The sequence below is a fragment of the Pelophylax lessonae genome (genome assembly GCF_965119305.1).
Source record: "Pelophylax lessonae genome assembly, chromosome: 2".
In the NCBI taxonomy this organism is placed as follows: Eukaryota; Metazoa; Chordata; class Amphibia; order Anura; family Ranidae; genus Pelophylax; species Pelophylax lessonae.
Window position 1 is genome coordinate 389,931,287 of NC_138769.1, and position 27,336 is coordinate 389,958,622.

Consider the following 27,336-nt stretch of genomic DNA (forward strand, 5'->3'; position numbering starts at 1 on the left):
CTGGCAGTAACATACTTCCTGTCTGCAATGGCCGAGCGATCTCCCGGCTGCCGCGGGAGACTTAAGGCCCGTACACACGAGTCGAAATTCGGCCGGGAATTTTCATCCGACGACCGATCTGCCGATTTTCGGCTTGTTAGTATGATGCTTCCGATAACCGACTCCGACTTATCAGCCGAAAAAAATCTGGTGTGCAGGCTGTAAAATTTTTGTCCTCCGTCAAAACACGTCCGATTTTCGTGCAGTCAGTACAGATTTCGACAGGGAAAAATCTTATGAGCAAGACTGGGCATGCTCAGAGAAGAAAGAACACAAAGAAAGCAAACCAACACATGACATCACTTCTGAAGTAGAATTTTGTCGCGCGGGAAAATTCGTGTGCAGTCTAGAGCACATTCCAACCAACAAAACACCACTCTGGACAAAAGATGGACGACCGGTCGGTGGAAATTCGTTGCGTGTGTACTAGGCTTTAGGATGTCTGCAGTCAGTGACAGAGACGCTGCTTCCTGTATAGTTCCAGCTCTGTAACAGGCGGAGTGATATGAAATGCACTCCGCCTGTGACAGGAGCCATACAGGAAGCAGCAGCTCTGCTCTCTACTGCAGCTGCTGCTTCCTCCAGCAGTACTCAAAAGTCATGACCAGCAGTACCCGCCAGCAGTAACCACACCAGCATTACCCACCAACACTACCCACCAGCATTAACCGCCAGCAGGAACCGCACCAGCAGTACCTGCCAGCAGTCTGCAAAATAAGTAGAAAAGGTATGTGCATTAGTGTGTGTAAATTGTTGCAATATGTTTTTTAATAACTAGTTGTGTTTTGTCATATGTCATGTCCTGTCCTGTCATGTCCCCAGAGGGGAATGTTTTTTCTCAACAAAAGTGGAGTTACGCTTTAAGGGCACAAATTGAAAATCGGTGACGTTTTTGACCCCCCAAAAAATTTAATAAATAATTAATTAAAAAATAAATAAATAAATCGAAGAAAGAGTTTTCCAAATGGACGATAATTTGAAAGGTTAATATGTATCTCGTCCATTACAAATTTAACTGTTGGTACTGTGCATATGTGACCCAGAAGCCATAAACAAACGAGAAACCAACTCATCTAAGTCCATTCATCGATTTATTGTTCAAAATCGTTCATTACATGATGGCATTATAGTTTGCTCTCACGAACGTGTGCTAATTTTTCCAAAGCGCATTTGAATGATTTTTCGACTATGGATAGCACTGGATGGAGGAGCAACAGAGATATCCTCGTGTTATATTGCCTCATAACCTGTTTTAACCTCTTATGAATGCAGATATGGGGTGCCGCCTATTCAGTTCAATGGGTCGCATACAGCGGTCATTACTACAAGCTAAACGTGACAGCAGAGATAGTGTTATGCAAAGTGTCACTGCAAATGTACACCCTGTGCAGCTTAAGCACGCCACCCCCCCCCCCCCCCCCCCATGTGTACATGAGGCCTAAGAGACAGGCAGACACCTGATGATACACAATGGAATAACCCCCAAACCTTGGGATAAGTGACAGATATCTCAGGTGGCTTTGGGGAGTAGATGTCATTCTCACCTAGGCAAGAACATAGGAAGTGCGGGGAGAATTCCCCAGAAGGTGATTGAATAGTTAACAAGCAATTCTGAGAGAGAAGGAGAGATGAGAGGATGAGATGGCTACAAATGGCTGGGGAGAGTGAAGGTCTGCTTAAAGCCGAGTTAAAGTCGTTTTTGTGTTTATTCAAAAAGTGTAGCTGCTGACTTTTAATAAAAACACACTCACCTGTCTCACGATCCAGCGGTGCGGCTGCCCAAACCCTCGGCTCTCTCCCTCGCCAGCATCACAAGTGTGGGTACCCGGCTGTGACAGCTGGGTGCGCACTGCGCATGCACGAGTCATGCTGCACCTCTTCAATAATCTGGCAATCTTCTGGGACCTGTGAAGTGTCCCGGAAGATTTCAGGGGGGAAGGGGGAGAGAACTTCCACTTGAGTCGCCTAGGTGACTAAATATGAAAAAATATGACATGCCTTGGCATTTAAGGGGGTGAGGATTCATTAAAGCGGAACTTCCACTTTTAGGTGGAAATCTGCTTTAACCACTTAAGGACATACATATACTGCAGCAGGGCGGCCCTTAAGCGCAAAATCATGTACGTGTATGTGATTTTGCTTTAAGGCTCTAGGGGACTCGTGTGCACCCCCGGAGCCATGCTCCTGCTGGGATTAGAGACAGAGGGAGCAAGTCCACTGGACCGGTGTTCGGTCAGAACACCATACGCTATCAGAATTCCATACCTCCGTCATTTCCGGTTGCGGATCAGCTGTGGCTTCGTCATGAATCAGCTGTAGCCGTGTCACAAGTCCTACTGCACATGCGCAGAATAGGTAGGGCATTCTGATAACATCGTAAGGGGTCAGGCAAAAGTCCTAGTGTGCATGCGCACCAACGGGTCAGGCAGCGGAATCTCTGATAACAAACATCCATCCGATCTCCATGGCCCACAGTGCGCCGAGCCGACATTGCGCCGAGCCGATACTGCACTGACCCGGCAATCCGATCTCCAAGCCCCACACTACGCCAATCCGACAATGAGACAGTGGGCGTGCACGTGTGGGTAGGGAATAGGATTGTCAGCTCGGCGCAGTGTATGCCATGGAAATCGGATGGATGTTATAAGAGATGCCGCTACCCGATCCGTTGGTGTGCATGCGCCCGCTCCTGTGCAGTAGGACTTTTGCCTCACCCCCTTACGATGTTATCAAAATTCCCTACCTATTCCGCACATGCGCAGTAGGACGTGTGACGCGGCTACAGCTGGTGCATGACGAACCTGCACCGGAAATGACGTAGGTAGGGAAATCTGATGGGATAGGGTTTTCTGACAGAACAATGGCAGCCACGATCACCGCTGGCCTCCAGCGATCATCAGGGAGACTGACAGAACGGTTGGCTGCCTATATAAATAAGGCAGATAGCTCTTCTTTCACAGAGGCAGAGAGAGATCTTGTGTTTCAGCTTAGATCTTACTTTTCCTTGAGCACATCCATCTCCCACACAGTTAGAAATCACTCCTTAGGAACATGCTTAATCCCTTGATCACCCCTAGTATTAACCCCTTCCCTGCTAGTGTCGTTTATACAGTAACAGTGCATATTATTTAGCACTGATCACTGTATTGGTGTCACTGGTCCCCAAAAAAGTGTTACTTAGTGTCAGATTTGTCCGCTGCAATACTGCAGTCCCGGTAAAAATCGCTGCCAATACAAATAAAAAAAAAAGTCTATAAATTTATGCTATAGTTTGTAAACGCTATAACTTTTGTGCAAACCAATTAATATACACTTTTTGGGATTTTTTTTTTTAAAATATGTAGCAGAGTACAAATTGGCCTAAACTGATAAAGTAAATCTGATTTTTACATTTTTTTTTTATTGGGAATGTTTTATAGCAGGAACTAAAAAATATATATTTTTTCAAAATGGTCACTCTTTTTTTGTTTATAGCGCAAAAAATAAAAACTGTAGAGGTGATCAAATACCATTAGAAGAAAGTTCTATTTGTGGAGAAAAAAAGGACATCAATTGTATTTGGGTACAGCGTGCAATATTCAGTTAAAGTAATACAGTGCTGTATCGCAAACAATGGCCTGGTCATTAGGGGGCAAACCTTCCGGGGCTGAAAAGGTTAAATTAGAACTCAGGGCTAGAGATGGGCTATGGTGTGTTTGGGTTCCTAGTAGGGATGCACCGAAATGAAATTCTTGGCCGAAGCCGAATAATAATGAAATGTTTGGCCGAAGGCCGAATACCGAACGCGGTGTTTCGCATTTTTTCCATTTATTTTGCCAATTTTTTGTCCTCTCTCTTGTCCTCTCGTGTCTCTCTCTCTCTCTCTCTTGTCCTCTCATGTCTCTCTCTCTATCTCTCTTGTCCTCTCATGTCTCTCTCCCTAAATGTTACTGTAGGGAATGGGATTCAGTGCACACTGCAGCCTTGTACCATAGGGTTAATGTTAGTGACACTGTAGGGATTGGGAAGGATGCTGGGAATGGAAATCAGGAAGCATGCAGGCAGCCTTGTAAATTTTAATTGCAGATACAGGGCACTGGGCAGGTCAGGGTTAATGTGGTAACATCAATTACTCAGTGACAGTCAGTGAGTGTCTGTGTGGACTCGATCAGATTATACAGTCTCTCATAGTGGTAGTAGTAGGAGGCTGGAGGTGGACTAGTAGTAGCCTGGAAAGGAGCACAGCCGCATACATACATTACTCACTCGTGCACTGCAGCCCGCCCCACACATTCAGTGAGTCTTACTCTCCTCCCTAGTTTTTTCAATGGCACATTAAGGAAGCCAATCACGCCGTGAGTAACGGCACAGTGGAACCAATCAGGTGTGCAGGCACGCGTGATTGGTTCGCTGTGCAGCTAATCACGGCGTGATTGGCTTCCTGAATGTGCCATTGAAAAAACTAGGGAGGAGAGTAAGACTCACTGAATGTGTGGGGCGGGCTGCAGTGCACGAGTGAGTAATGCATGTATGCTCACCGCTGAAGTGTCCCGGCTTCCCCTGCCTAACACGGAAGTCTGTGAGTCCTCCTGTCCTCCTCCTCCGAGTCCCTTCCCCCTGTAAATATCGTGACCTCGGCGATATGAATATCGCCTACGGCCACAGAACGATAGTCGATATCACATCGTTCAGCCCTATTGTTCGGCACAAAATTATTCGGCCTTTTGACTTATTCGGCCGAACACCGAAAGTGCTATTTTTTCTATTTTCAGCCGAATAATGTTCGGCCGCCGAATATTCGGTGCATCCCTAGTTCCTAGTCCCAACCCACCTGCCTGATCCTGCCAGGAAGCTGACACTGCACACCGCTAATCACAGGCAGTGAGACATTTCCCAGTCAGCAGCTGCACACACCAGTAAATGTCTCACTGCCTTTGATTAGCCGTGTGCAGTGTCGGCTTCCTGGAGGGATCGGGCAGGTGGGTTGGGACTAGGATCCCAAACACGCCTAAAGCCCACCTCTACTTACGGCCTGTTCACAACATAGAAATGCAGTCCAGATTTCTGCATGAGTGTTTTTTTTATACTTTCCAGTGCATTTTTCCTCACCCTAAATGTGAACATCGGCATTTCAGTGCGTTCCAGTACAGTAAAAATGCAGCATGTTCTACTTTTTTTTCTGGAACTGACCACACTGGTGTGAAGTACGCCATTGGAAACCATGAAACCTACTATCCATGCGTTTCTGATGCAGAAAAAAAAAACAAACACACTGGACTGCATGTGGTGTAAACTGGCTCTAAATGCAAAACTTTTTTTTAAAGTTTTGGACAGAAATTAGAACACCTGTCAGTTTTTATTGCTGGCTGTGTCCCCGTTAGGGAGATTCACCCTATTTGTCCTGTTTACCATTATCATTGAAAGTAAAGTAACTGCCGGTTCCCACTACCGCCTGACAAGTCGTGCTCCATCCTGTGCTATGGGAACGGTTCTAATAGGAGCGACTCAAGTCGCTCCGACTTAGAAAAAGCTTCCTGCGCTACTTTTGGGCGAAGTCGGAGCGACTTGCATTGACTTCCATTATGTGAAGTCTGTGCAAGTCGCGGTGCACAGCGACTTCACTAGTCGCCCCCAAAGTCGTGACACCATAGTGTGAATCCTAAAACCTGAATTCTGGGTTGTCTCCAAAAAAACAAATAGAGGGCAAATCTTCCAATGGGGACACTAGTTCTGGTGACGTGGGGGTCCCTAAGGGATTCCCTTAAAGAGGAACTGGTCTGCTCACATAATTTGCAATAAAAACATATTTGCCATTCTGAAGCTTCCCTTCAACCACTTTGCTTATTATTTTATATAAAGTAATTCTGTACTTGCCAAATATGCTGCAGAAATCTCCCTTCACTAAGTCTGGATGCAGCCATTTTAACTGTGGGCAGCTGAAGCTGCTGTCTGTTCACTTCCTGGATTTACACAGACACACACATTATATATATATATACACACACACACACACACAGACACCACTGCTAGCCAGCAAATTTCTCTTCTCTTGATGAATACTCATGGATCTCTGCAGTCTCCTGTTATCCCGGCAGCTCTCCTATGACTCACCCCCCCCCCTCCCTTTCTGGAAAACTGTCACAAGAGTGATAGAGAGAGCCGTGCATGATGTCATTAGACTAAGACCCAGTGATGGCGAACCTTGGCACCCCAGATGTTTTGGAACTATATTTCCCATGCACTCTGCAGTGTAATCGAGCATCATAGGAAATGTTGTTCCAAAACAGCTGGGGTGCCAAGGTTCGCCATCACTGGACTAGGCTAATTACCAGAGAAGAAAAATAAGTGGGCTGTATAAAGGGCATAAGATTTATTGTGTGGAAAGATGAAAAATGACTAAAGAGCTACTTTATTTTGCAGGGATTTCCTCTCACTTCCTGTTTTGGCTATGGGACAGGAAGTGAAGGGAAATCTCTGCAATTAGACACTGATGGCAAAAATAAAATCTGACAGGGGTTATAACCCTTGCTTGCTGTAGCCAAAATAAAATAAAAAAGTTTTGCCTATAGTTCTACTTTAAGATTAACATAAATCAGAGAATTAGTATGACAGCCAAGCAATTAGCATTTTCAATTGAAGTCCAGCAAAGGCGACCTCCCACGTTTCCCCATGACAAGCCCAGGTGATAAACATTGCAGATAAGCTGAGCGTTGATCCTGCCCTTGGTTTACACGTGACAGCACCATTTACCTCCAGCCACTTCACTGGCTGCCAAGTCTATCACATCGTGCAATGTATGGAAGCCCGCAGCCACCAATCTCGCTCTGATGGATGGAGCGATAGGAAAGCTGCCCACCTCCCGCTGCATACCCTGCACGGATCTTCCCTGCACACCGCCGCCAAAACACCAAGCCGCGCCCACTTCAGGGCGGGGCTAGCGCTTCACACAACCGAATACAGCGACACATGAATACAGAGACGTGATTGTTTAATATATAATAATAGTTCGAGCAATTCTGTTTTTTTTGGTTCGCATTAAAGTATGAAACCGCTCATTCTAGCAGACGTATTAGCTTCGTCATTATCACCATGTTACATTGCTTGCTGCGACGGCGTGTTCCGCTCTTAGACTTAGGCAGGTCTTCGGCAAAATGGCCGCCTGAGTCAGCTATTCGCAGACACGATGGAATGGGATGACGCTCTCTAGTGGCGGGAGATGTAGCGGCGCCTTTTAAGGTGATGTGACGACGGTGAAGAAGAGTGTTGGTGTCTGAGGTAACGGGAAAGATATGGCAGAATGTTATCGTCATATCTGCCTAGAGCAGAACAAAGTGACATGTTGGAAACATTTATCAATTACCTAGCTGCCAGCATCTGGGTAACCCCCAGATTTGTCCTTATCTCCTGTCCAATACTGAACTCCACCACAGCAAATGGCATAGATTTGTCTACAATTATTCAATCCTGCTATGTACACTTTCTCAAAATTATTTTTGGATAGAGTAGGAAAAGTTAAACTGAAGGTGACAGAGTGTAGATGGATTAGAGCCCCTGTCAGGTTTTTATTGCAGTCTGTGTCCCCTGTTACAGAGATTCTCCTCTGTTTGTCCTGTTTGCCATTATCATTGAAAGTAAAAGGAAATCCCAAACTTTGAGTAGACGTTAGAACACTTAGCCCCCGTTCACACTGGGGCGACCTGTGAGGCGACCTGGTCGCCTCACAGGTCGCCCGCCAAACAGAAGCTAGAAAAAGGGTCCGGAGCTTCTTTGGGGCGACACGGAGCGACCTGCATAGACTTCAATGTTATGAAGTCCGTGCCGGCCGCTCCGAGGTCGCGGGGCGAGCAGCGTGCTGCGACCTGTGAGGTCGCCCGGCGAAGTAGCGTCTCCCCAGTGTGAACGGGGGCTTAAGCTGGCCATATACTAGCTGAAATATCGGGTGAACTCATTTTCGAAAAAGGAAAAATTGGCCGTGAGAGCAGACGATCGTACCATCATGTAATGACTGAATAAGTGCCGGTTCACATATGTGCGGCTTGCAAGATCGCATGTAATTCGGAGCGCACTGCTCCTTCATTACATGCGATCTCCTGTGCGGATGCGAATTCAGCCATACACTTTGTATGGCTAAATTTGCACTGTATCCGCACCAAACACGCACAGGACCTTTTTTTCAGCCGCATCAGGATCAGATCGCACCGTGGTTCACACTTGTGCGATCGGATCCTGTGCGAACTGCACGATCGCACTGCGATATGCGATCAAACTGGGGGTGTCGTTAACATTTCATTGACACCCCCTGCGTATCGCATATGACAGTGTGAACTGCCAGGGGTGCGTTTGCGATGCGGGAACAGGCTGCGAATTCGCAGCCTTCCCGCATCGCACAAGTGTGAACCGGCACTAAATCATTTAATGGACATAAACGAATCTGTTTTTCATTCAGTTTGTCACATATGCCTAGTGCAAACAGGTCGGCTGAGAAACACATTAACCTTTCAATTTATCTTTCGTTTATCGTTCGGTCGCCGGATTTTCAAAACTGTTCCTTCGATTTTTTGGCTCTGAAAAGTTAAAAACAATTTTCTGTTAGTGCCCATTAACTGGACGAAAAACGAACGATCGGACCAAATGACAGACTTTTGAACGATCTTTCGGCTAGTGTATGGCCAGCAATGGGAAATCCTCCACAGGGGACTAGTGATGGGCTCAGGCGTGTTTGGGATCCTTGTCCCAACCCACCTGGGCAATCCCGCCAGGAAGGTGACACTGCCCACCACCAATCTTAGGTAGTGAGGCATTTCCCAGCCTTCATCTTCACATACGCTGCCTTTGATTGGTGGTGTGCAGTGACGGCTTCCTGGCGGGATTACTCAAGTGGGTTGGGATTAGGATCCAAACACACCATTCCTACTGGGAACAAACGTTTTGGAGACTACTGGGGATTTCCCCTCGTTTAGGGGTGTAAACATTTTATAAAAAAGTACTTGTCCAAGAGACTTAAAGCGGTTGTAAACCCTATTAAAAAAAAAAAAAAAACCTGCAAGACAAAGGCATAATGATGCATACTAGCCCATTATGTTTAACTTACCTTAAAACGAAGCCCCGACACGGACCCCCGGACATCGATGCGGGCGCTGCCATGATCCCTCGTCGTCTCTTCCGGGTTCGGCGGCTCCGGCGCGCTGATTGGCCGAAAGAGACGGCTCCAGCGCGCTGATTGGCCGGAGCCGCGATGACGTCACTCCCGCGCATGCGCGCGGGAGTGATTTTTCCGGCAAGCTCCCGGCAAGTTAATTGAAGGTCCCCCCGGACCTTCAGAGCGCATGCGCCGCTCGCGCGAGCGGCTGCATGCACTGTAAATATCTCCTAAACCGTGCCGGTTTAGGAGATATTATTTGTACCTACAGGTAAGCCTTATTATAGGCTTACCTGTAGGTAAAAGTGTCAAAAAGTGGGATACAACCGTTTTAAAGCGGAGTTCCACCCGAAAATGAAAGTTCGTTCCATCTTCTTGCTCCGGGTCACCTGAAAAACAAATGGATAATCGCAATTTTTTTTTTCTTACTTACCTTGTTTAGAAGATAATATACTTACCTTACTTCCTCTTCCTCCCCTCGGCGGCCACGGCGATTCGTCACTTCCTGGCTTTGCAATGATTCCTGGGAGCTGAACGTCATCGCTCCCAGGAATCAATGCGCCTGCACCGGCCCCGACGTCAGTTCCGGTTCAGGCGCGTCATACCTTGCTAAACAGCTTCTGGGCATGCCCAGAAGCTGTGCAGGGATGACGCTGCGGCACCGGAAGTGACGGCGGGGCTGGCGCAGTACATCGTGGGACGGAAGAGGACGCAGAAGAGGATCGCGCTGGCTTCAAGCTGCCCACACCTGAGATGGCAGCGCTGGACAATACTTTTTCAAGGTAAGTATTTCTTCTTGCAGGTAAGTGCAACCCGGGACAGATCAGAGGCTATTCATTGGGGAATGCACTAGCCCTGACTGTCCGGGGGGTATTTTTATGTATTTTTTTGTTTTTTAGGTGGAACTCCGCTTTAAATCAGGGTCCCTATCTACTTGTCCTGATAAAAAAAGTTTTGTTTAACCAAAACTGTATTTAAATAAGGTGAAGAGTTGATGTTTTTTTATTAGGCAGTGGTGCTTCTAGGAACCTGTGCTCCCTCTCTGTCCAGCGATGTCCACAAGTCCCTCGGCTATCCTGGGACTCTCCCTCCTAATTGGCTGAGATACAGCCACTGCGTCAGTGGCTGTCAATCAAAGTTAGCGAGCCAAACAAGAGAGAGAGGCGGGGCCGAACGGCAGCTCCGTATCTGAATGGACACACAGCTGCAGCTCGGCTCGGGTGCCCCCATGGCAAGCTGCTTGCTTTGGAGGCACTCGATAGGGAGGGGCCAGGAGCAGAAACCAGGGACCCGAAAAGAAGAGAATTCAGGCTGCTCTGTGCAAAACCAACTACATAGAGGAGGTAAGTATGACGTGTTTGTTACTTTTTTTTTTTTTTAAACGAGACCTTACAATCACTTTAGCATTGCGCTGCTTATCTCCTACTTACCTCCCTGCCTGTCTCCAGCACTGCAGCGGGGACTAGCAGGGAGAGGAGAGACCTTGCAGTATGACTGATTGGGTGCTCATCAGGACGGGAGTGTCAAGCTCTCCTAACGCTCAGCAGACACGCATCTGCTGAGCGAGTAAATGATGTGCCAACTCCAACGGAGAAAAAAAAACTTTATTCTTTCAGGTTATCCTCTGAGATGGAAGCACTTGGGTGCTCAGTACAAGCACATGCTAAGCAGCCAAATCAAGCCCCGGTGTCTGCTCCATTAAGGGACAAAAAAACAAAAGTAAACTCTGCTGAGGGGCGGACTGGCAACTCATGGGGCCCCCTGACAATAGGAGATCATGGGGCCCCCTGACAATAGGAGATCACGGGGCCCCCTGTGTCCCTGCCCACAATCAAGTCACACCCACACAAAGGTAAGTAACTGGGACTGATCTTTTGCGGCTCTAACTAGAGCAGGAGATGTGCAGCTTTCAGCTGCTGCAGTGAGAGCCACAAAAGATTGGTTTCAGTTACCCCCCCCCCCCCTCTGCTGCAGTGATCACCTGCTCTATCCACACAGGAATCCCCCTATTGGCCGATCTGCAGATGCGAAACGACACTGCTGCTTATGGGGCTAGGGTTTCTACCTTTTCCTCAAGCTAAACCTGAACACTTTAGTGGTCAATGTCAATTTTTTATATATTATAATATACACTAAAGAATAAAGACCTTGGGAACCCAAGGAGAGTAATAATGTGGCGACAAGCAAGAGCCCCACATTAAAACCTCAGCACAATCAGTAAAAAAAAAGAGTCTCTTCCATTAAATATGATTTTGTGTACACTGAAATTTGACAGAGAGCAAACACTTTATTTGAGCCTACCTTAAAAAAGAACTTTATTAAAAGGGACTGCTTAGCAACCAGTAGCTGAACACTTTGGTGAGAAGTATGTAGTGTACAGTGCCTTGAAAAAGTATTCATACAACTTGAAAAGTTTTGTCATGTTACAACCAAAAATGTAAATGTATTTTATGGGATAGACCAACACAAAGTAGCACATATTTGTGAAGTGGAAAGAAAGTGATAAATGGTTTTCAATTTTTTTTTACAAATAAATATGTGAAAAGTGTGGAGTGCATTTGTATTCAGCCCCCTTTACTCTGATACCCCTAACTAAAAACTAGTGGAACCAATTGCCTTTAGAAGTCACCTAATTAGTAAATATAGTCCACCTGTGTGTAATCTTAAAGCGGAGTTCCACCTAAAAAAAAAAAAAAAAAATACCCCCGGACAGTCAGGGCTAGTGCATTCCACAATGGATAGCCTCTGATCTGTCCCGGGTTGCACTTACCTGCAAGAAGAAATACTTCCCTTGAAAATGTCTTGTCCAGCGCTGCCATCTCAGGTGTGGGCAGCTTGAAGCCAGCGCGATCCTCTTCTGCGTCCTCTTCCATCTTCTTCGGTCCCACAATGCACTGCACCGGCCCCGCTGTCACTTCCGGGGCCTCAGCGTCAACCCTGCACAGCTTCTGGGCATGCCCAGAAGCTGTTTAGCAAGGTATGACGGCGCCCGCACCGGAACTGACGTCAGGGCCGGTGCAGGCGCATTGATTCCTGGGAGCGATGACGTTCAGCTCCCAGGAATTATTGCAAGCCAGGAAGTGACGACTCGCCCTGGCCGCCGACGGGAGGAAGAGGAAGTTAGGTAAGTATATTTTCTTCTAAACAAGGTAAGTAAAAAAAAAAAAAAAAAAATTGCGATTATCCATTTGTTTTTCAGGTGACAGAGAGGAAGAAGATGGCAAAAAGTGGTATTTTAGGGTGGAACTCCACTTTAATCTCAGTATAAATATAGCTGTACTGTGAAGTCCTCAGAGGTTTGTTAGAGAACCTTAGTGAACAAACAGCATCAATAAGGCCAAGGAACACACCAGACAGGTTAGGGATAAAGTTGTGGAGAAGTCTAAAGTAGGGATGCACCGAAATGAAATTCTTGGCCGAAGCCGAATAATAATGAAATGTTTGGCCGAAGGCCGAATACCGAACGCAGTGTTTCGCATTTTTTCCATTTATTTTGCCAATTTTTTGTCCTCTCTCTTGTCCTCTCATGTCTCTCTCTCTCTTGTCCTCTCATGTCTCTCTCTCTCTCTCTTGTCCTCTCATGTCTCTCTCCCTAAATGTTACTGTAGGGAATGGGATTCAGTGCACACTGCAGCCTTGTACCATAGGGTTAATGTTAGTGACACTGTAGGGATTGGGAAGGATGCTGGGAATGGAAATCAGGAAGCATGCAGGCAGCCTTGTAAATTTTAATTGCAGATACAGGGCACTGGGCAGGTCAGGGTTAATGTGGTAACATCAATTACTCAGTGACAGTCAGTCAGTGTCAGTGTGGACTCGATCAGATTATACCGTGACAGACAGTCTCTCATAGTGGTGGTAGTAGGAGGCTGGAAGTGGACTAGTAGAAGCCTGAAAAGGAGCACAGCCGCATACATACATTACTCACTCGTGCACTGCAGCCCGCCTCCACACATTCAGTGAGTCATACAATCCTCCCTAGTTTTTTCAATGGCACATTCAGGAAGCCAATCACGCCGTGAGTAGCGGCACAGCGGAACCAATCAGGTGTGCAGGCACGCGTGATTGGTTCGCTGTGCAGCTAATCACGGCGTGATTGGCTTCCTGAATGTGCCATTGAAAAAACTAGGGAGGAGAGTAAGACTCACTGAATGTGTGGGGCGGGCTGCAGTGCACGAGTGAGTAATGTATGTATGCTCACCGCTGAAGTGTCCCGGCTTCCCCTGCCTAACACGGAAGTCTGTGAGTCCTCCTGTCCTCCTCCGAGTCCCTTCCCCCTGTAAATATCGTGACCTCGGCGATATGAATATCATATCGACTATCGTTCAGCCCTATTGTTCGGCACAAAATTATTCGGCCTTTTGACTTATTCGGCCGAACACTGAAAGTGCTATTTTTTCTATTTTCGGCCGAATAATGTTTGGCCGCCGAATATTCGGTGCATCCCTAGTCTAAAGAGTTATGTTATAAAAAAATATCCCAATCTTTGAACATCTCACAGAGCACTGTTCAATCCATTATTTGAAAATGGAAAGAGTATGGCACAACTGCAACCCTACCAGGATAAGGCTGTCCACCTAAACTGACAGGCCGGGCAAGGAGAGCATTAATCAGAGAAGCAGCCAAGAGGCCCAAAGTAACTCTGGAGGAGCTGCAGAGATCCACAGCTCAGGTGGGAGAATCTGTCCACGGGAAAACGTTTAGTCTTGCAAATCTGGCCATTATGGAAGAGTGGCAAGAAGAAAGCCATTGTTGAAAGTAAGCCATAAAAAATCCTGTTTGCAGTTTGCGAGAAACCCATGTGGGGGACACAGAACACGTGGAAGAAGGTGCTCTGGTCAAATGAGACCATAATTGAGATTTTGGCTTAAAAACAAAACGCTATGTGTGGCGGAAAACGAACACTGCACATTACCCTGAACACACCATCCCCATCGTGAAACATGGTGGTGGCAGCATCATGCTGTGGGGATGCTTTTCTTCAGCAGGGACAGGGAAGCTGGTCATAGTTGATAGGAAGATGGATAGAGCCTAATACATGGCAATCGTAGAAGAAAGTAAACAACAGGGTGCAGCGCCACTGAAAATTATGTGCAGTTCAATAAAGGAATGTCCATAGGTAAATGTATCAGGAAAAACCGATCCCCACACCAAATGCTGTGAATCTTGATAGCACACGTCACCACTGTGTCAGGAGAAATTCCTGCTTACCAGAAAGTAATGACCCTCAAGTTATAGAGTGGTCAAAACAAATGTGTGGAAAGCCTATAAACTTGATCTGTCACTGGACCGGATTTGCACTGTATCATCAGAACGCCATCAATCTGTTCACCTCTTCTCCGAAATTAGGCTAATCCCAAACCAACTGGCAATCAAACCCACCTTTCTGGAGTGAAGTTGTGCTGCCTGCCAGATGTGGGTGTAACACATTAGCATACCATCACAAAAAGTTGGGAGGTTAAATTCCTCCTCCCAAGACAAATCCCCCCACAACCACTGCAAATCCCCTTCTTTGTACAAATTCTCTTCCCCAAATATCCCCCTAACAGAAATCCTCCTAACCCCCAATCCCCCCAGAACAACTCCACTTCCCCTTACCCCCCTCCCATAAATTCGTCCTCCCAGCACAAATTGTCCCCCCCCCCCCCCAGTACACATCCTTTTCCACTCCCCAAACCCTCCATCCCGACACATACAGTATCTTCTCCCTCATCCAAATCTTCCTTCCCCCAAGTTTCCAGCACAATTTTCCCACACAACCCCCCCCCCCCCAATTTCTCCTACTAGCAAATTTTTTTCCCCGCTTCTAGCACAAACCTCCCCCCTAAATTTTCCTTCCTTCTTCATTCCTTCCAAATGCTCTTCTCCATCTACCACAAAACCCCTTCTAACCTCCTCTCCAAGCACAAATCCTCTTCCCCCTCATATCACAACCCCCCCCTCCTTTCCTCGCAATCCGTCCTTTCCCCCATAGTGTAATCACCATAGTGTAAATCCCCCAGTGTAACCCCCCTCCCGGTGTGAATCTCCCCCCCCCATACTCCTCACAGTTTAATCCCTGCATTGTAAATCTCTCCCACCCCATGTAAATCCCCCCAGTGTAATCCCTTGGATGGAGAAAGTGTAATCCCCAGCAGTATATTCTCCCCTACAGTGTGAGGTGAAAGAGCAGAGTCAAGTGCTGGGCTCTGGGACTCCTGCCTGGTTCTGCAGGAGTGGGGCCCCCTACTGGCCCCAGGCCCTTGGCCAGTGCTGGAGTACCCAAATGTTCAGTTCACCCCTGGCCCCAGCCTTTCTTGACCCCCCCCCCCCCTTCCTTCCCTGCCCGGTATAATCTGATCTAATGACTGATCCCATTAAACCAATTATCATCACAGTAGGTAGGTACATCGGTCAGTGGGTAGATGGTGGGTAAGTGGGTGTTCTCACTAGCTTTTCCTGCCTTAGGTCTCTGCAGATGCTTCTTCACTATGCCCACATCCTCAGCCTTGACAGCCTGGAGCAGCTTCTGGTCCTTTCCCATCCTCAATGCTGCAACCCGGGGGAGACGACAACTCTGGGTACTGGAGAGGAGTGGCAGATCCTGGCAGAGCTTGATTGGTCCTCACATCCCCAGCATCCTTCCCTGGAGATTAGGATGGGGAGATGGGGACACTGGGTCACCAGTGAAAACACCTGCGGCAATCACCATACTCAGGAACGGGGGGGGGGGGGGGGGCAGAAGAGCTCGGCAGAGGAGCCAGGAACAGTGGCAATAATCATACTCAGGAGCTGGGTGGGGGGAAACTGGGGGAGGAGCCAGGAACACCTGGGGATGTGATCACCATACTAGAGAGCCTGGCCCTTGAAAGGAGGCAGGGGCGTCGGGGTGAGTCTGGGGGAGGAGTCCTGGTTGAGTAAAGTGAGATTACACTGAGCAGCCAGGAGGAGGAGGGAGAGAGTGTAGGGATCATCACCCTCCATTGGTGTCCTGATCCCACCTCACCTCCCTGGGCCATATGATTAGCTTCATTAACTACGAGCCGCTGTATTTAAAAAAACAAAACACCTGCCCAGTACCTGGAACTGCTTGTCCATGTTGTCGGTCAATATGATTTTCTCATCCCTGCCTCACTTTAGAGGGATTTCCTCTTGCTTCCTGTTTTGGTTATGGAACAGGAAGTGAAGGAAAATCTCCACAATGGGACACAAAGGGCAAAACTTTTGGACTCATGGACTTCCCTGCCTGGGTACTACAGGTGCTTACAGCTGCCCTATTATTCTGTTTCTATACTCAGATATATGCTGGTCTTTGTATAAAAATGCTTATGCGTGTGGATGTACAACCCTTGATGGAGACAGTTCAGAAGTAGCGGTGTACACATCCACACAAATGTTCATGTTTACATAAGGACTGGTATATATCTGAGTACAGCCATTGATTTCTGTTTCACTGGGAATAAGCTCAGATGTTTTATGATCCTGGTCTGAGCCCACCAGGAAGCTGTCTCCTGTACTGGGCCAATCATCTATAGCTGGAGCATACACCACCATGTAGCTGCACATATACATGCCCATTGTATATGTGGAACCGTATGGCGGGGATTGGCCCAGTACAGGAGACAAATTTCGTGGAAGGCTTGCTCGTGTGAGTTCAGACCAGGTTTCGAACACGTCTGAACTTTATCCCTACTCAATGCCTGTGACTCCTGGGCAGGAAAATATGCCCAACATTTACATTGTACAGATCCAGACACCTTTCCCAACCGCTATCCTCAAACCCCTCCCCCTTTGCCTGAATCATGGTCTGCTTTCACCTACAGCCACCTGTCTGTGTTTTAATTTAGCCCAGCTGTCCATGGTTTCCCCCACTCAGCTCTGTCATCTATTCACAGATCCATTCACAGAAGGGTGAATGGAAGAGTACAAGTTCCGTCTGCCATTTTGTCAGTACGACCCACAGATCTCTAGTGCAAGTGCGATAACAATAACACACACGTTGTCCATTGTTACTTCTTTCAGCCCCATAACAGTAGGTCCCTACCACAGTATAACTGATGTGCTCAGGCGTGTTTGGCCACCAGTATGAACCCGTCTGAGCTATCCTGCCCGTAAACTGTCAAAGCCAACAGCCAACCACAGCCATATAGACATGTTGAATACGTGTGGTTGTGGGGTGGCAATGGCTCCGCTGCCTATGATTGGCTGTCAGCTTTGACAACTTCCTCTGGAAATTACTCAAGTGGGTTCAGACTCGTGGTACTCAGTAGGGGACTGGAATGTAAGCAATGCAAGAGCATGTGCATTGCACCCTTGGTGCACTGAATGTGGTTGCAAAGGTCTGCAGGCCTAAATGCATTTATTTTGTTTTTTTTAAAAAGTGGAGTATGTCTTAAAAGTGTATGCCAGCAGCACAGTGCTGGCGCTGGACCCGAGAAGAAGTGGATCGGGGCTGCTCTGTGCAAAAACATTTCACAGAGCAGGTAAGCATAACAGGTTTGTTATTTAAAAATAATAACTGTATCTGTATATTCACTTTAACCCTTTCGCTGCCAGAGCTGTTTTTGTGTATTTTGACCAAATGTGTACCATTTCCTTCCCGGCCTATTTTAGTGACGGCTGGGCAGGACTTTCGTTGTTCCAGGTGGACATCATATGACATCTTCCCAGAGCGCACCTCGTGTGCGGCCATGCTGTGGTGCGTTCTGTCACCGGCAGTGTCTTCTGGACACTGCTGATCACAAATCACTGTACTGGCCCGCTACCAATACCGTGTGATCGCTGTGACCAATCACAATCCTGATCACTTCGCCAGTGCTGTACAGTTTTACTATGGTAACGCTGTTTTACTCTGGTTTTTTGTTTTTACATACTGTCACCAGTTAGTGTCCCTGATTACCACCACACCAGTTATATGATGATGCTGTACTACACTGGTGACGGTATGTAAAAAACAAATTGGGAAATTTTTTTTATTTATTTTTTTTAATTTCTGCATTTTCCAAAAAATTGTGACAAAAAAATTACAACTTCAAAAAAATCGCCATGCCTCTTACTAAATACCTTGGACTGTTAACTTTCCAAAAGGGGGTAATTTGGGGGATATCTGTACTGTCCTGGCACTTTTGGGCCTCAAGAAATGAGATGAGGCTGTCAGTATATCAGGATTGATCAATTTGTAGATCTACAGTGGATATAAAAAGTCTACACACCCCTGTTAAAATGTCAGGTTTCTGTGATGTAAAAAAATTAGAAAAATAATTTCAGAACTTTTTCTACCTTTAATGTGACCTATAAACTGTGCAACTCATTTAAAAAACAAACTAAAATCTTTTGGGGGGGGGGGAGTAAAAATAAAAAAACTAAAATAACGTGGTTGTAAAAGTGTGCACACCCTCTTATAACTGGGGATGTAGCTGTGTTCAGAATTAAGCAGTCGCATTCAAACTCATGTTAGTCGCATCCTACAGCAAAAGCCATGGTCCACAGAGAGCTTCCAAAGCATAAGAGGGATCTTATTGTTAAAAGGAATCAGTCAGGAGAATGGTACAAAAGGGTACAAAAGAATTTCCAAGGCATTAGATATACCATGGACACAGTGAAGAAAGTCATCATCAAGTGGAGAAAATATGGCACAACAGTGACATTACCAAGAACTAGACGTCCCAGCAAACTGTGTGCTATGGGGATACTCGTACAGGTTTGCTCCCAATGGAGAAGGCAGCGGGAACAGCGCTGGATTGAGATTGGTGTCAGGTAAGTGTATAGGGAGAGGGGACGAGTGCCTGATCAAGCTGTCCGAGTGCCTGACCAAGCAGTCTGAGTGCCTTCTTCTGTGTCCGCTACTTTCGACACCTGTATTTATAGTTACATCAGGGGTTTCCCCGTATATGTACAGTATATTTATGTATGCTTTCATGGTTTTTTATTACCTACCTAACAATGGTCTTTCATTGAGGTATTTTACTGTTTTTTGTACCAATAAAATTATTTTTTAGAATATCAACCAAAAAATTATATATTTTTATTTTTCATTACATTTTTCTTCATTTGGTATCGCATAGTCCCAATTCCCCCTCTGTCCCTTTGTGGACTTTCTATTGTCTCTCAAGGGATAGATACCCCTCTTTTTTCTTACTTTTAGATTTTGGAACTTAGCTATTTGAAATAACTTGCTTTACAGTCACTGGCTTTAACATCTTGGCTGTCGGAAATCAGGTGCTTAAGGCCAGAGGGTTGTCTGAATCTGTGATTCCCACGTTGCTGTAAGCTAATAAATCTACTTCTAGGTAGATTTACCATCGCTTTTGAAGAGCGTACTTTGCGGGCTTAAATCTCTTGGGGTTCACCCCCGCTCCTTTTTGGTGACTCAGAGTTTGGCTTTCCTCCAACAAGGTGTGGAGCAGCGTCTGGCCTCGGGTACCACCAAGGGCTAGGTTTGGCCTTGGCGGTTTTCTTTCATCGTCCTTTGGCTACGCTTTCTGTGGTTCACACCTTTGTTCAGAGGGTTCGTCACTTGGCTCCCCCAGTGCAGTCACCATAGCCCTCATGGGATCTCAACTTGGTGCTGTCAGTTCTTCAGTAACCGCTGTTGGAAAAAAATTGCGAGATTCCTCTGCTTACATTGTCTCAGAAGGTAGCCTTGGTGGCTTTTTTCTTCTGCACGTAGGGTGTCGGAGCTGCCAGCTTGTCTTGTCATTCACCTTACTTGGTGGTTCACAGAGATAAAGTGGTGCTTCGGCCAGACAAGGGAGTAAGTCACACATGTGCAAGTCACAAGCAAGTCTCAAGTCTTAACCTTCAAGTCTCAAGCAAGTCCCAAGTTACTGTGGCGAAAAGCAAGCAAGTCAAGATTTATTGTGGTCAAGTCACAAATCAAGTCAAAATACTGATCTACCCCAATTTTCACCTTTAAATCAGTTAAAAGTCAGTGGTCAGGAAAGGTTTTGTTTTATTTTTAACATTAACAAAACTGCTTAGTGCTTTTTTCTTGGTGTATTAAAGAAATACTTGAATGCCCAAACAGCTCAAAATCCTTTGTCCGGTCATGTTTCAACACCACAGTCACTAAAAACATGTTAAGTATTTCCATTGTTAAACAGCCAGTGTCCTAAAAATCAGAACACACTGAGGTGTTTTAAGTGACTGTGGTGTCAGAAACATAACAGGCACATTGATTTTGCTTTAACACATCTTGAGAAAATGCAAATATTTAATAACCTAAAAAAGTAAAGTCATTTCGAGTCATATGTCTCAAGTCAAAGTCAAGTCTCAAGTCATGAATACCAAGTCAAGTCGAGTCTTTTATTAATTTTAGTCAAGCAAGTCTCAAGTCCTCAAACTGGTGACTTAAGTCTGACTTAAGTCAAGTCATGTGACTCGAGTCCCCCACCTCTGGCTTCGGCCCTGCCAGTTGTTCCTTACTAAAGTCATCTCTGGTTTCCATTTAAATAAAGGCATTGTGTTACCTTTCTTGTGTCCTAAGCCTAAACACCCTGAAGGGATTGCTTTACATTCTTTGGATGTGGCTCGTGCAATCAAGGTGTACCTGGCGGCGACTGAGTCATTCCCGAAAATTGAATACCCTATTTGTCCTTACAGATGGACCCTGTAAGGGGCTGGCCGCATCTGCTGCGACCATTTCCAGATGGATTAGGCAGACAGTGGTGCAGGCCTATTCCATTAAGGGTCAGGAGTCTGTTAAGGCACATTCTACATGGGCATTTAGTGCCTCTTGGGCCTTCCATGATCTGGCGTCAGTTGTACAGGTTTGCAAGGGGGCCACCTGGTTGTCTGTGCACACTTTCACATAATTTTATAATGTGGATGTATTGGATTCTGCAGATGCATCCTTTGGCCGCAAGGGTTTGCAGACCGCTGTTGGAGAGGATTAGTCCTCTTTGAGGGTGTACTTCTTGTCAGGGGAGCTCCAGTTGTTCCTGGTTGAGCTCCTGTTTTACCTGGTTGGCTACGTTTAGCCTTTGGGAAGTATGTTTATTGCTGTGTTCTTCCCACCCCTCATGTTGACACTGCTTTGGGACATCACAAGGGTCAAAGAAGATATGGAGCTGTGTCTGTCAATCAACGAAAGAGAAAACTGGAGTTTTGTCTTACCGTAAAATCCTTTTCTCTGATGTTCATTGACAGACACAGCACCCACCCCTCTAATGAGTTGGGAGTTATGTTCTTCTGACACGGCTTGATACAAAACTGAAGAGCTAGAGCAGGAAGTGGGAGTATAGCCCCTGGGACTGCCCTATGGGCATAGTCAAACTCTTTTAACTCTTTTCCGCCTAGTGTCCTGCTCCTAGGAAGAGCAGCATAACCCAAGGGTCAAAGAATATATTGAGCTGTGTTTGTCAATGAACATCAGAGAAAAAGATTTTATGTTAAGACTAAAATCCAGTTTTTTTTATGTGAAGCCACCCCAAATATGTGTGTTTACGCTTTTATGTATGGGGGGGGAGGTGCTCAAAATATTTTGGGAGTTTTAAGTGCTTGGGTATACCTTTCAATTTTTTACAGTTTTTTTTTACAAGTGGAAGATATGACCAAGTATAAATATTCTTAAAAATGCTGTTTCCCCCCTTCTCCTACCTATGCTGCATAGCCTGTATAAAAAAGATCTGTGTAAATACCTTTTCTCTTACGTCCTCCGACAGTCGCCGCCACCTCTAAGTCATCACTATTGGGTATTGACTTCAGCTCCGCAGGAGTAGCTAGGCATAAGACTTAGTCAAAAGAACAAAGACATTTGCATATACACACCCATGGGGGCTGTCCCACTGGTCAATACCCCCCTGCAGTGAACACTCCCAACTCAGTTTGTTTCTGCCTAGCGTCAGGAGTAGTTAGGCTTTCCCTGTGCTGGGGCTCCGGTCTCAGCCTTCTGATCTTTTTTATTTGATTTTCTTTCAAAATGTCAGTTTTTTCTTTGTTATACTAGCTGTTTCTTTTGTCAGCTTTAGTTTTTAGTCGACTCTTCGGATGAAGATGGATTCATGCGGAGCTGGGAATCGGACTGACCGCCCTGGTTCTCCAGGGCAGAGGGTCAGAGGGACCCCCAGCCCGCCATCAAGCGTTCAGCCATGGTTCGTCCTGGCATTTTGAACGACCCATTCCTGTTCGCAGCAGGGATGCAGCCGTGAGGTGGCTACCTCACTGGACACATCTGCGATATTGCAGTGTAATGTCCTTGGCACAACGGCATTCCCTGTCAGATGAGGACAGCGGCTTTCCGTTCTGAGAGGCACCCCGCGCCATCTGGTACAGGTAAGTACTTCTGTGTGGGGCCTCTGTCTGGGGTGGCAGTCCTGTGTTGCTGTGTGTTCCCCATGTCTGTGCCGGTGTGGGGCTCCCTGTTGCGATCCCCGTGGTGGTCTTCTTTATACATGCGCTGCGGTGCACTATATGTATTTGGGGGCCCCTTCCCCTGTGTCACTTCGGTGTGTGTTTGGGGGTGCAGACGTTGTGTGTGGGGCGGCCGCAGCGAGGAAAAACCGCGCGGTCTGCCATATTTACTTTGGGCAGGCATGTTGGCTTCACTGTGGGCTGATTTACATGCTGTTTTGGCGCCATCTGGCGCCATCTTGCGTGTGGCAGAACGATCGTTCCATGCACATGTCGGCGGCCATTTTCCCGAAGTCTCCCATTCAGTTCTATGGGCAGCCATTTTCCCTGGGTGACTTGAGGCTTATAGTTCAGCCTCTCATGACCTCACTTCCTTTTCCTCTGAAGCAGCGATCTATGTGGTAACACTCTGTGGGGCTCTGCAGACTGTCTCTTCCATAACCTTCTGTTTTGTCATTTCTGGCTCAGTTTTCTTCTCCTTTTGGGGGTCTTTTGTCACTGTACATATAGCGGTGGGCTGCGCACTCCGCAGGGGTTTTAAAGGGACAGTACCCTTTTATTGCACTGTTATTTTTACCTTGAGCAATGGAATCTCAGGACAGCAAATTCCCTACAGATCTGGTGGGGGACCCCAGTCCTGCTGTGGCCCCTGTTATGCCTGACTTGGCCGCTGTAGTGGCGTCTTTAGTGTCCAAAATGGAGGTGCTGATGGCTGAACGTGCTGCTAGGAAGAGGCCCAGATTATCTCTCTCCTCTGATTCAGATGGTGATATGGCTGCTGCGGCGGGCGTGCCCTTTTCAGGGTCTCGCTCATCCTTGGACCCTCTGGGGTCTGAGGGGGAGGCGGAGGTGGAGGGGGTTGATGATTCTCCCCCGGGGACGCCTGCAGAACGCGCATCTATGGATGAGTTGATTTCCTCTGTAAAGGAAACACTACATTTGGAGGATGAGCCCAGTCCTCCGGGCATTGTGTCCTCTTTTGGGACTCACAGGACCCACAAGTCGGCGCAGGTTTTCCCTGCCCCACTGAATTCCATTACACTGTTAATGAACTGTGGCGCACTTTGAAACGTCCATTCATGGTACCTAGTCGGTTTAAGTTATTTTATCCCTTTGCACCGGCTACGGAATCGCGATGGTGTGTGCCTCCACAGGTGGATCACACTGTGGCCCTATTGAACAAGGCTACCTTGATTCCTACTGAGGAGACCCCGGTTTTTCGGGATCCCACGAACAGGAGGTTGGAATCTCTGGCCCGCCATTCCTACACGGTGGCGGGTTCCTTGCTCAAACCTGTTTTCGCGTCCGTTCTGGTGGCTCAGGCGGTGGCTGATTGGACTAAGGTGCTTCGGCGCAACCTCGTGTCTGATTCTGTCCCACCTGCCAGGCTGGATATGGTGGATCAAATTCACCAAGGAGTCATGTATTTGTGCGATGCGGCCTTAAATGAGGCCCCTTTGGTAGCACGCCTATCTAGTGTTGCGGTGCTTAACCGTCGACTTATCTGGCTGAAGAGCTGGTCGGCTGACCAGACCTCACGGAAAACAGTTGCTGATTTTCCCTATGCTGGTTCTCGTCTTTTTGGCGAGGTGTTGGATACCTTGGTAAAAGGCGTCACGGGGGGCAAGAGCACCATGCTGCACCAGAACCCGAAGAACAAGTCTTTTCGTGGCAAGTGGGGTTCCGCCTCATGTCCCGGCGATTTCAGCGGTTCACATTCCGGGTGTGGAGAATTGGCAGGCCGACTATCTGAGCCGCCAGACCCTGGACCAGGGGGAATGGTCCCTACACCCGGAGGTCTTCCAAATGCTGTGTGCGAAGTGGGGATCCCCGAACGTGGATCTGTTTGCGTCTCGACTAAACCACAAGGTGGAAATGTTCGTGGCAAGAACGCGCGATCCTCTGGCAGACGCCTCGGATGCGTTGGTGGCCCCTTGGCATCAGTATCGTCTGGTGTATGCCTTTCCTCCGATTCAGTTGTTGTCCAGGTTCCTTCGCAGGTTAGCCTCGGAACCGCACCTGGTGATTCTAGTGGCGCTGGACTGGCCACGCCGGTCCTGGTACGCCGATATTGTTCACCTGGCAGTGGCGCCTCCTTGGCTGCTGCCAATGCGGGAAGATCTACTGTCTCAGGGACCGATCTTCCATCCTGCTTTACAGTCGCTGGCTTTAATGGCCTGGCTGTTGAGACCCAGGTCCTGAGAGACAGGGGTCTCTCCCCTGAGGTCATTCCTACTCTGATCAAGGCTAGGAAAACCTCCTCTGGTAAAATCTATTACCGTACCTGGAAAGCTTATTTCGCCTGGTGTGAGTCCAGGGGGTTCTCCCCTCGCACGTATTCGGTGGCGAGAGTGTTGGCTTTCCTCCAGTCTGGGGTGGACCAGCGCCTGGCGCTGGCCTCGATAAAGGGCCAGGTGTCAGCACTGGCTATTCTTTTCCAACGCCCTGTGGCGTCTCATTCCTTAATTCGCACCTTCATTCAAGGTGTGCGACATTTGGCTCCTCCCAGGAGGGAGCCTTTACCTCCATGGGACTTGAACTTGGTTCTGTCCGTATTACAGCGTTCTCCCTTTGAAAACATCCAGGAGATATCGTTGCCTCTGCTGTCTAAGAAGGTTGCCTTTTAAGTGGCGATCACTTCGGCTCGCAGAGTATCGGAGTTGGCGGGGTTGTCTTGCCGCTCTCCTTACTTGGTAATTCACAAGCATAAGGTGGTCTTGCGACCACACCCTTCTTTTCTTCCTAAGGTGGTCTCTGAGTTCCACCTTAATAAAGACATTGTCCTGCCTTCGCTTTGTACGAAGCCTAAGCATCCCTAGGAGGTTGCATTGCATTCCTTGGATGTTGTCAGGGCAGTCAGGGTTTACCTGTTGTCCACTGAATCCTTTCGGAAGTCAGATTTCCTCTTTGTTCTTCCTGAGGGACCTCGGAAGGGCATGGCTGCGTCTGCAGCGACCATTGCCAAATGGATCAGACAGACCATTGAACAGGCCTATGCTTTGAAGGAACGGGTTCCACCCTTCCCTGTTAAGGCGCACTCTACCAGATCTTTGAGTGCGTCCTGGGCCTACTGGCATCGAGCCTCAGTGGCCCAGGTGTGCAAGGCTGCGACTTGGTCGTCAGTGCACACCTTTTCAAAATTCTATAAGGTAGATGTTCTAGCATCAGCTGATGCCTCCTTTGGCCGCAAAGTTCTCAGTGCGGCAGTGTCATGAGGGACCCTTGTTTTGTTGTGGGTCCCTGACTGTTGGGGTTGTTTATCCCCTGGATTGTTTGCTTTCCTGGGCTGTTGCTCCTGTTGAGCCTTTTCTGTTGCCCAGAAGGTTCTCTTACTGTGCGTGTAAGGTTCCTTTCTCTTATGTGGGTACAGCGTTGCCTTTTCTGCGGTTGCGTCTCCCACCCCTCATGTCTACACTGCTTTGGGACATCACAATAGTGATGACTTAGAGGTGGCGGCGACTGTCGGAGGACGTAAGAGAAAACTGAATTTTTGTAAAATCTTACCTGTAAAATTCCTTTCTTTGAGTCCTCCGACAGTCGCCGCCCCCCGCCCCTCTTTTGGGTTTTTTTCTTGTACACTTACTGCTATGCTACCAAACTGAGTTGGGAGTGTTCACTGCAGGGGGGTATTGACCAGTGGGACAGCCCGATGGGTGTGTATGCAAATGTCTTTTTGTTCTTTTGACTAAGTCTTATGCCTAGCTACTCCTGCGGAGCGGAAGTCAATACCCAGTAGTGATGACTTAGAGGTGACGGCGACTGTCGGAGGACTCAGAGAAAGGAATTTTACAGGTAAGATTTTACAAAAATTACGTTTTTTTTTAATCCACTCTGATGTAACTACGTGATCGACAGCTCTGGCTCCCATGTGTCAGAGAGTGGCTGCTGCATAATGTGAGGAGGGGGCGCCAATAAAGGAGGGGCAGTGGGATCCAGCGAGTAACGTCACAGCTCTTGAATTCAGAGCAGTCGTCAAGCAATCCCTTTCACAGGTGAGCCAGAGCGGCTGGATCACATATCCACACAAGAATGGATTAAAAAGTATTTACACTGATCTTTTTTATACAGAATAGGTATGAAGAGGGGGAGGCAGCATTTTTAACTGCCTCCAATCCGGCCTATAGACAAATGACGGCCAGGCAGGAGTTCTGTTATCCTGCGTGGATGTCATATGACGTCCTCCCAGGTTCACGCCTCGCACCCCTTCATGGGCGACGCTCTACCGTACAGTGCATCCAGAAAGTATTCACAGCACATCACTTTATGTTACAGCCTTATTTCAAAATTGATTAAAGTCATTATTTTCCTCAAAATTCTACAAACAATGCTCCATAATGAAAACGTGAAAGAAGTTTGAAATCTTTGCAAATTTATTAAAAATAAAAAACGAAAAAAAAAACACATGTACATAGGTATTCACAGCCTTTGCTCAATACTTTGTTAAAGCACCTTTGGCACCAATTACATACAGCCTGAAGTCTATTTGAGTATGATGCTACAAGCTTGGCACACCTATTTTTGGGCAGTTTCTCCCATTCTTCCTTGCAGGACCTCTCAAGCCCCATCAGGGTAGATGGGGAGCGTCGGTGCACTGACATTTTCAGATCTTTCCAGAAATGTTCAATCAGGTGCAAGTCTGGGCTCTGGCTGGGCCACTTAAGGACATTCACAGAGTTTTCTGGTAGCCACTTCTTTGTTATCTTGGCTGTGTGCTTAGGGTCGCTGTTCTGTTGGAAGATGAACCGTTGCCCCAGTCTCAGGTCCAGAGCATTCTGGGGCAGGTTTTTATCAAGGATGTCTCTGTACATTGCTGCATTCTTCTTTCACTTCATCCTGTTTAGTCTCCCCGT

At 47.3% G+C, this 27,336-nt stretch overlaps 2 protein-coding genes across 3 annotated transcripts in view; one reads left to right on the forward strand and one right to left on the reverse strand.

Annotated features, from left to right (window-relative positions):
- RAD51C (RAD51 paralog C) overlaps positions 1-6,928 on the reverse strand; it is a 183,529-nt gene extending 176,601 nt beyond the window's left edge. For both annotated transcript variants that reach the window (XM_082248489.1, XM_082248488.1), the window contains exon 1: positions 6,769-6,928. In XM_082248489.1, the coding sequence (XP_082104615.1) occupies positions 6,769-6,886 (118 nt within the window). In that variant the 5' untranslated portion in view covers positions 6,887-6,928. The remainder of the gene's footprint in view (positions 1-6,768) is intronic.
- Positions 6,929-7,107: 179 nt separating this feature from the next.
- TEX14 (testis expressed 14, intercellular bridge forming factor) overlaps positions 7,108-27,336 on the forward strand; it is a gene marked incomplete at both ends in the record, with an annotated part of 675,561 nt that continues 655,332 nt past the window's right edge. Inside the window, 2 exons of the mRNA XM_082248092.1 lie at positions 7,108-7,153; positions 7,275-7,293. Of these exons, the coding sequence (XP_082104218.1) occupies positions 7,108-7,153; positions 7,275-7,293 (65 nt within the window). The remainder of the gene's footprint in view (positions 7,154-7,274; positions 7,294-27,336) is intronic.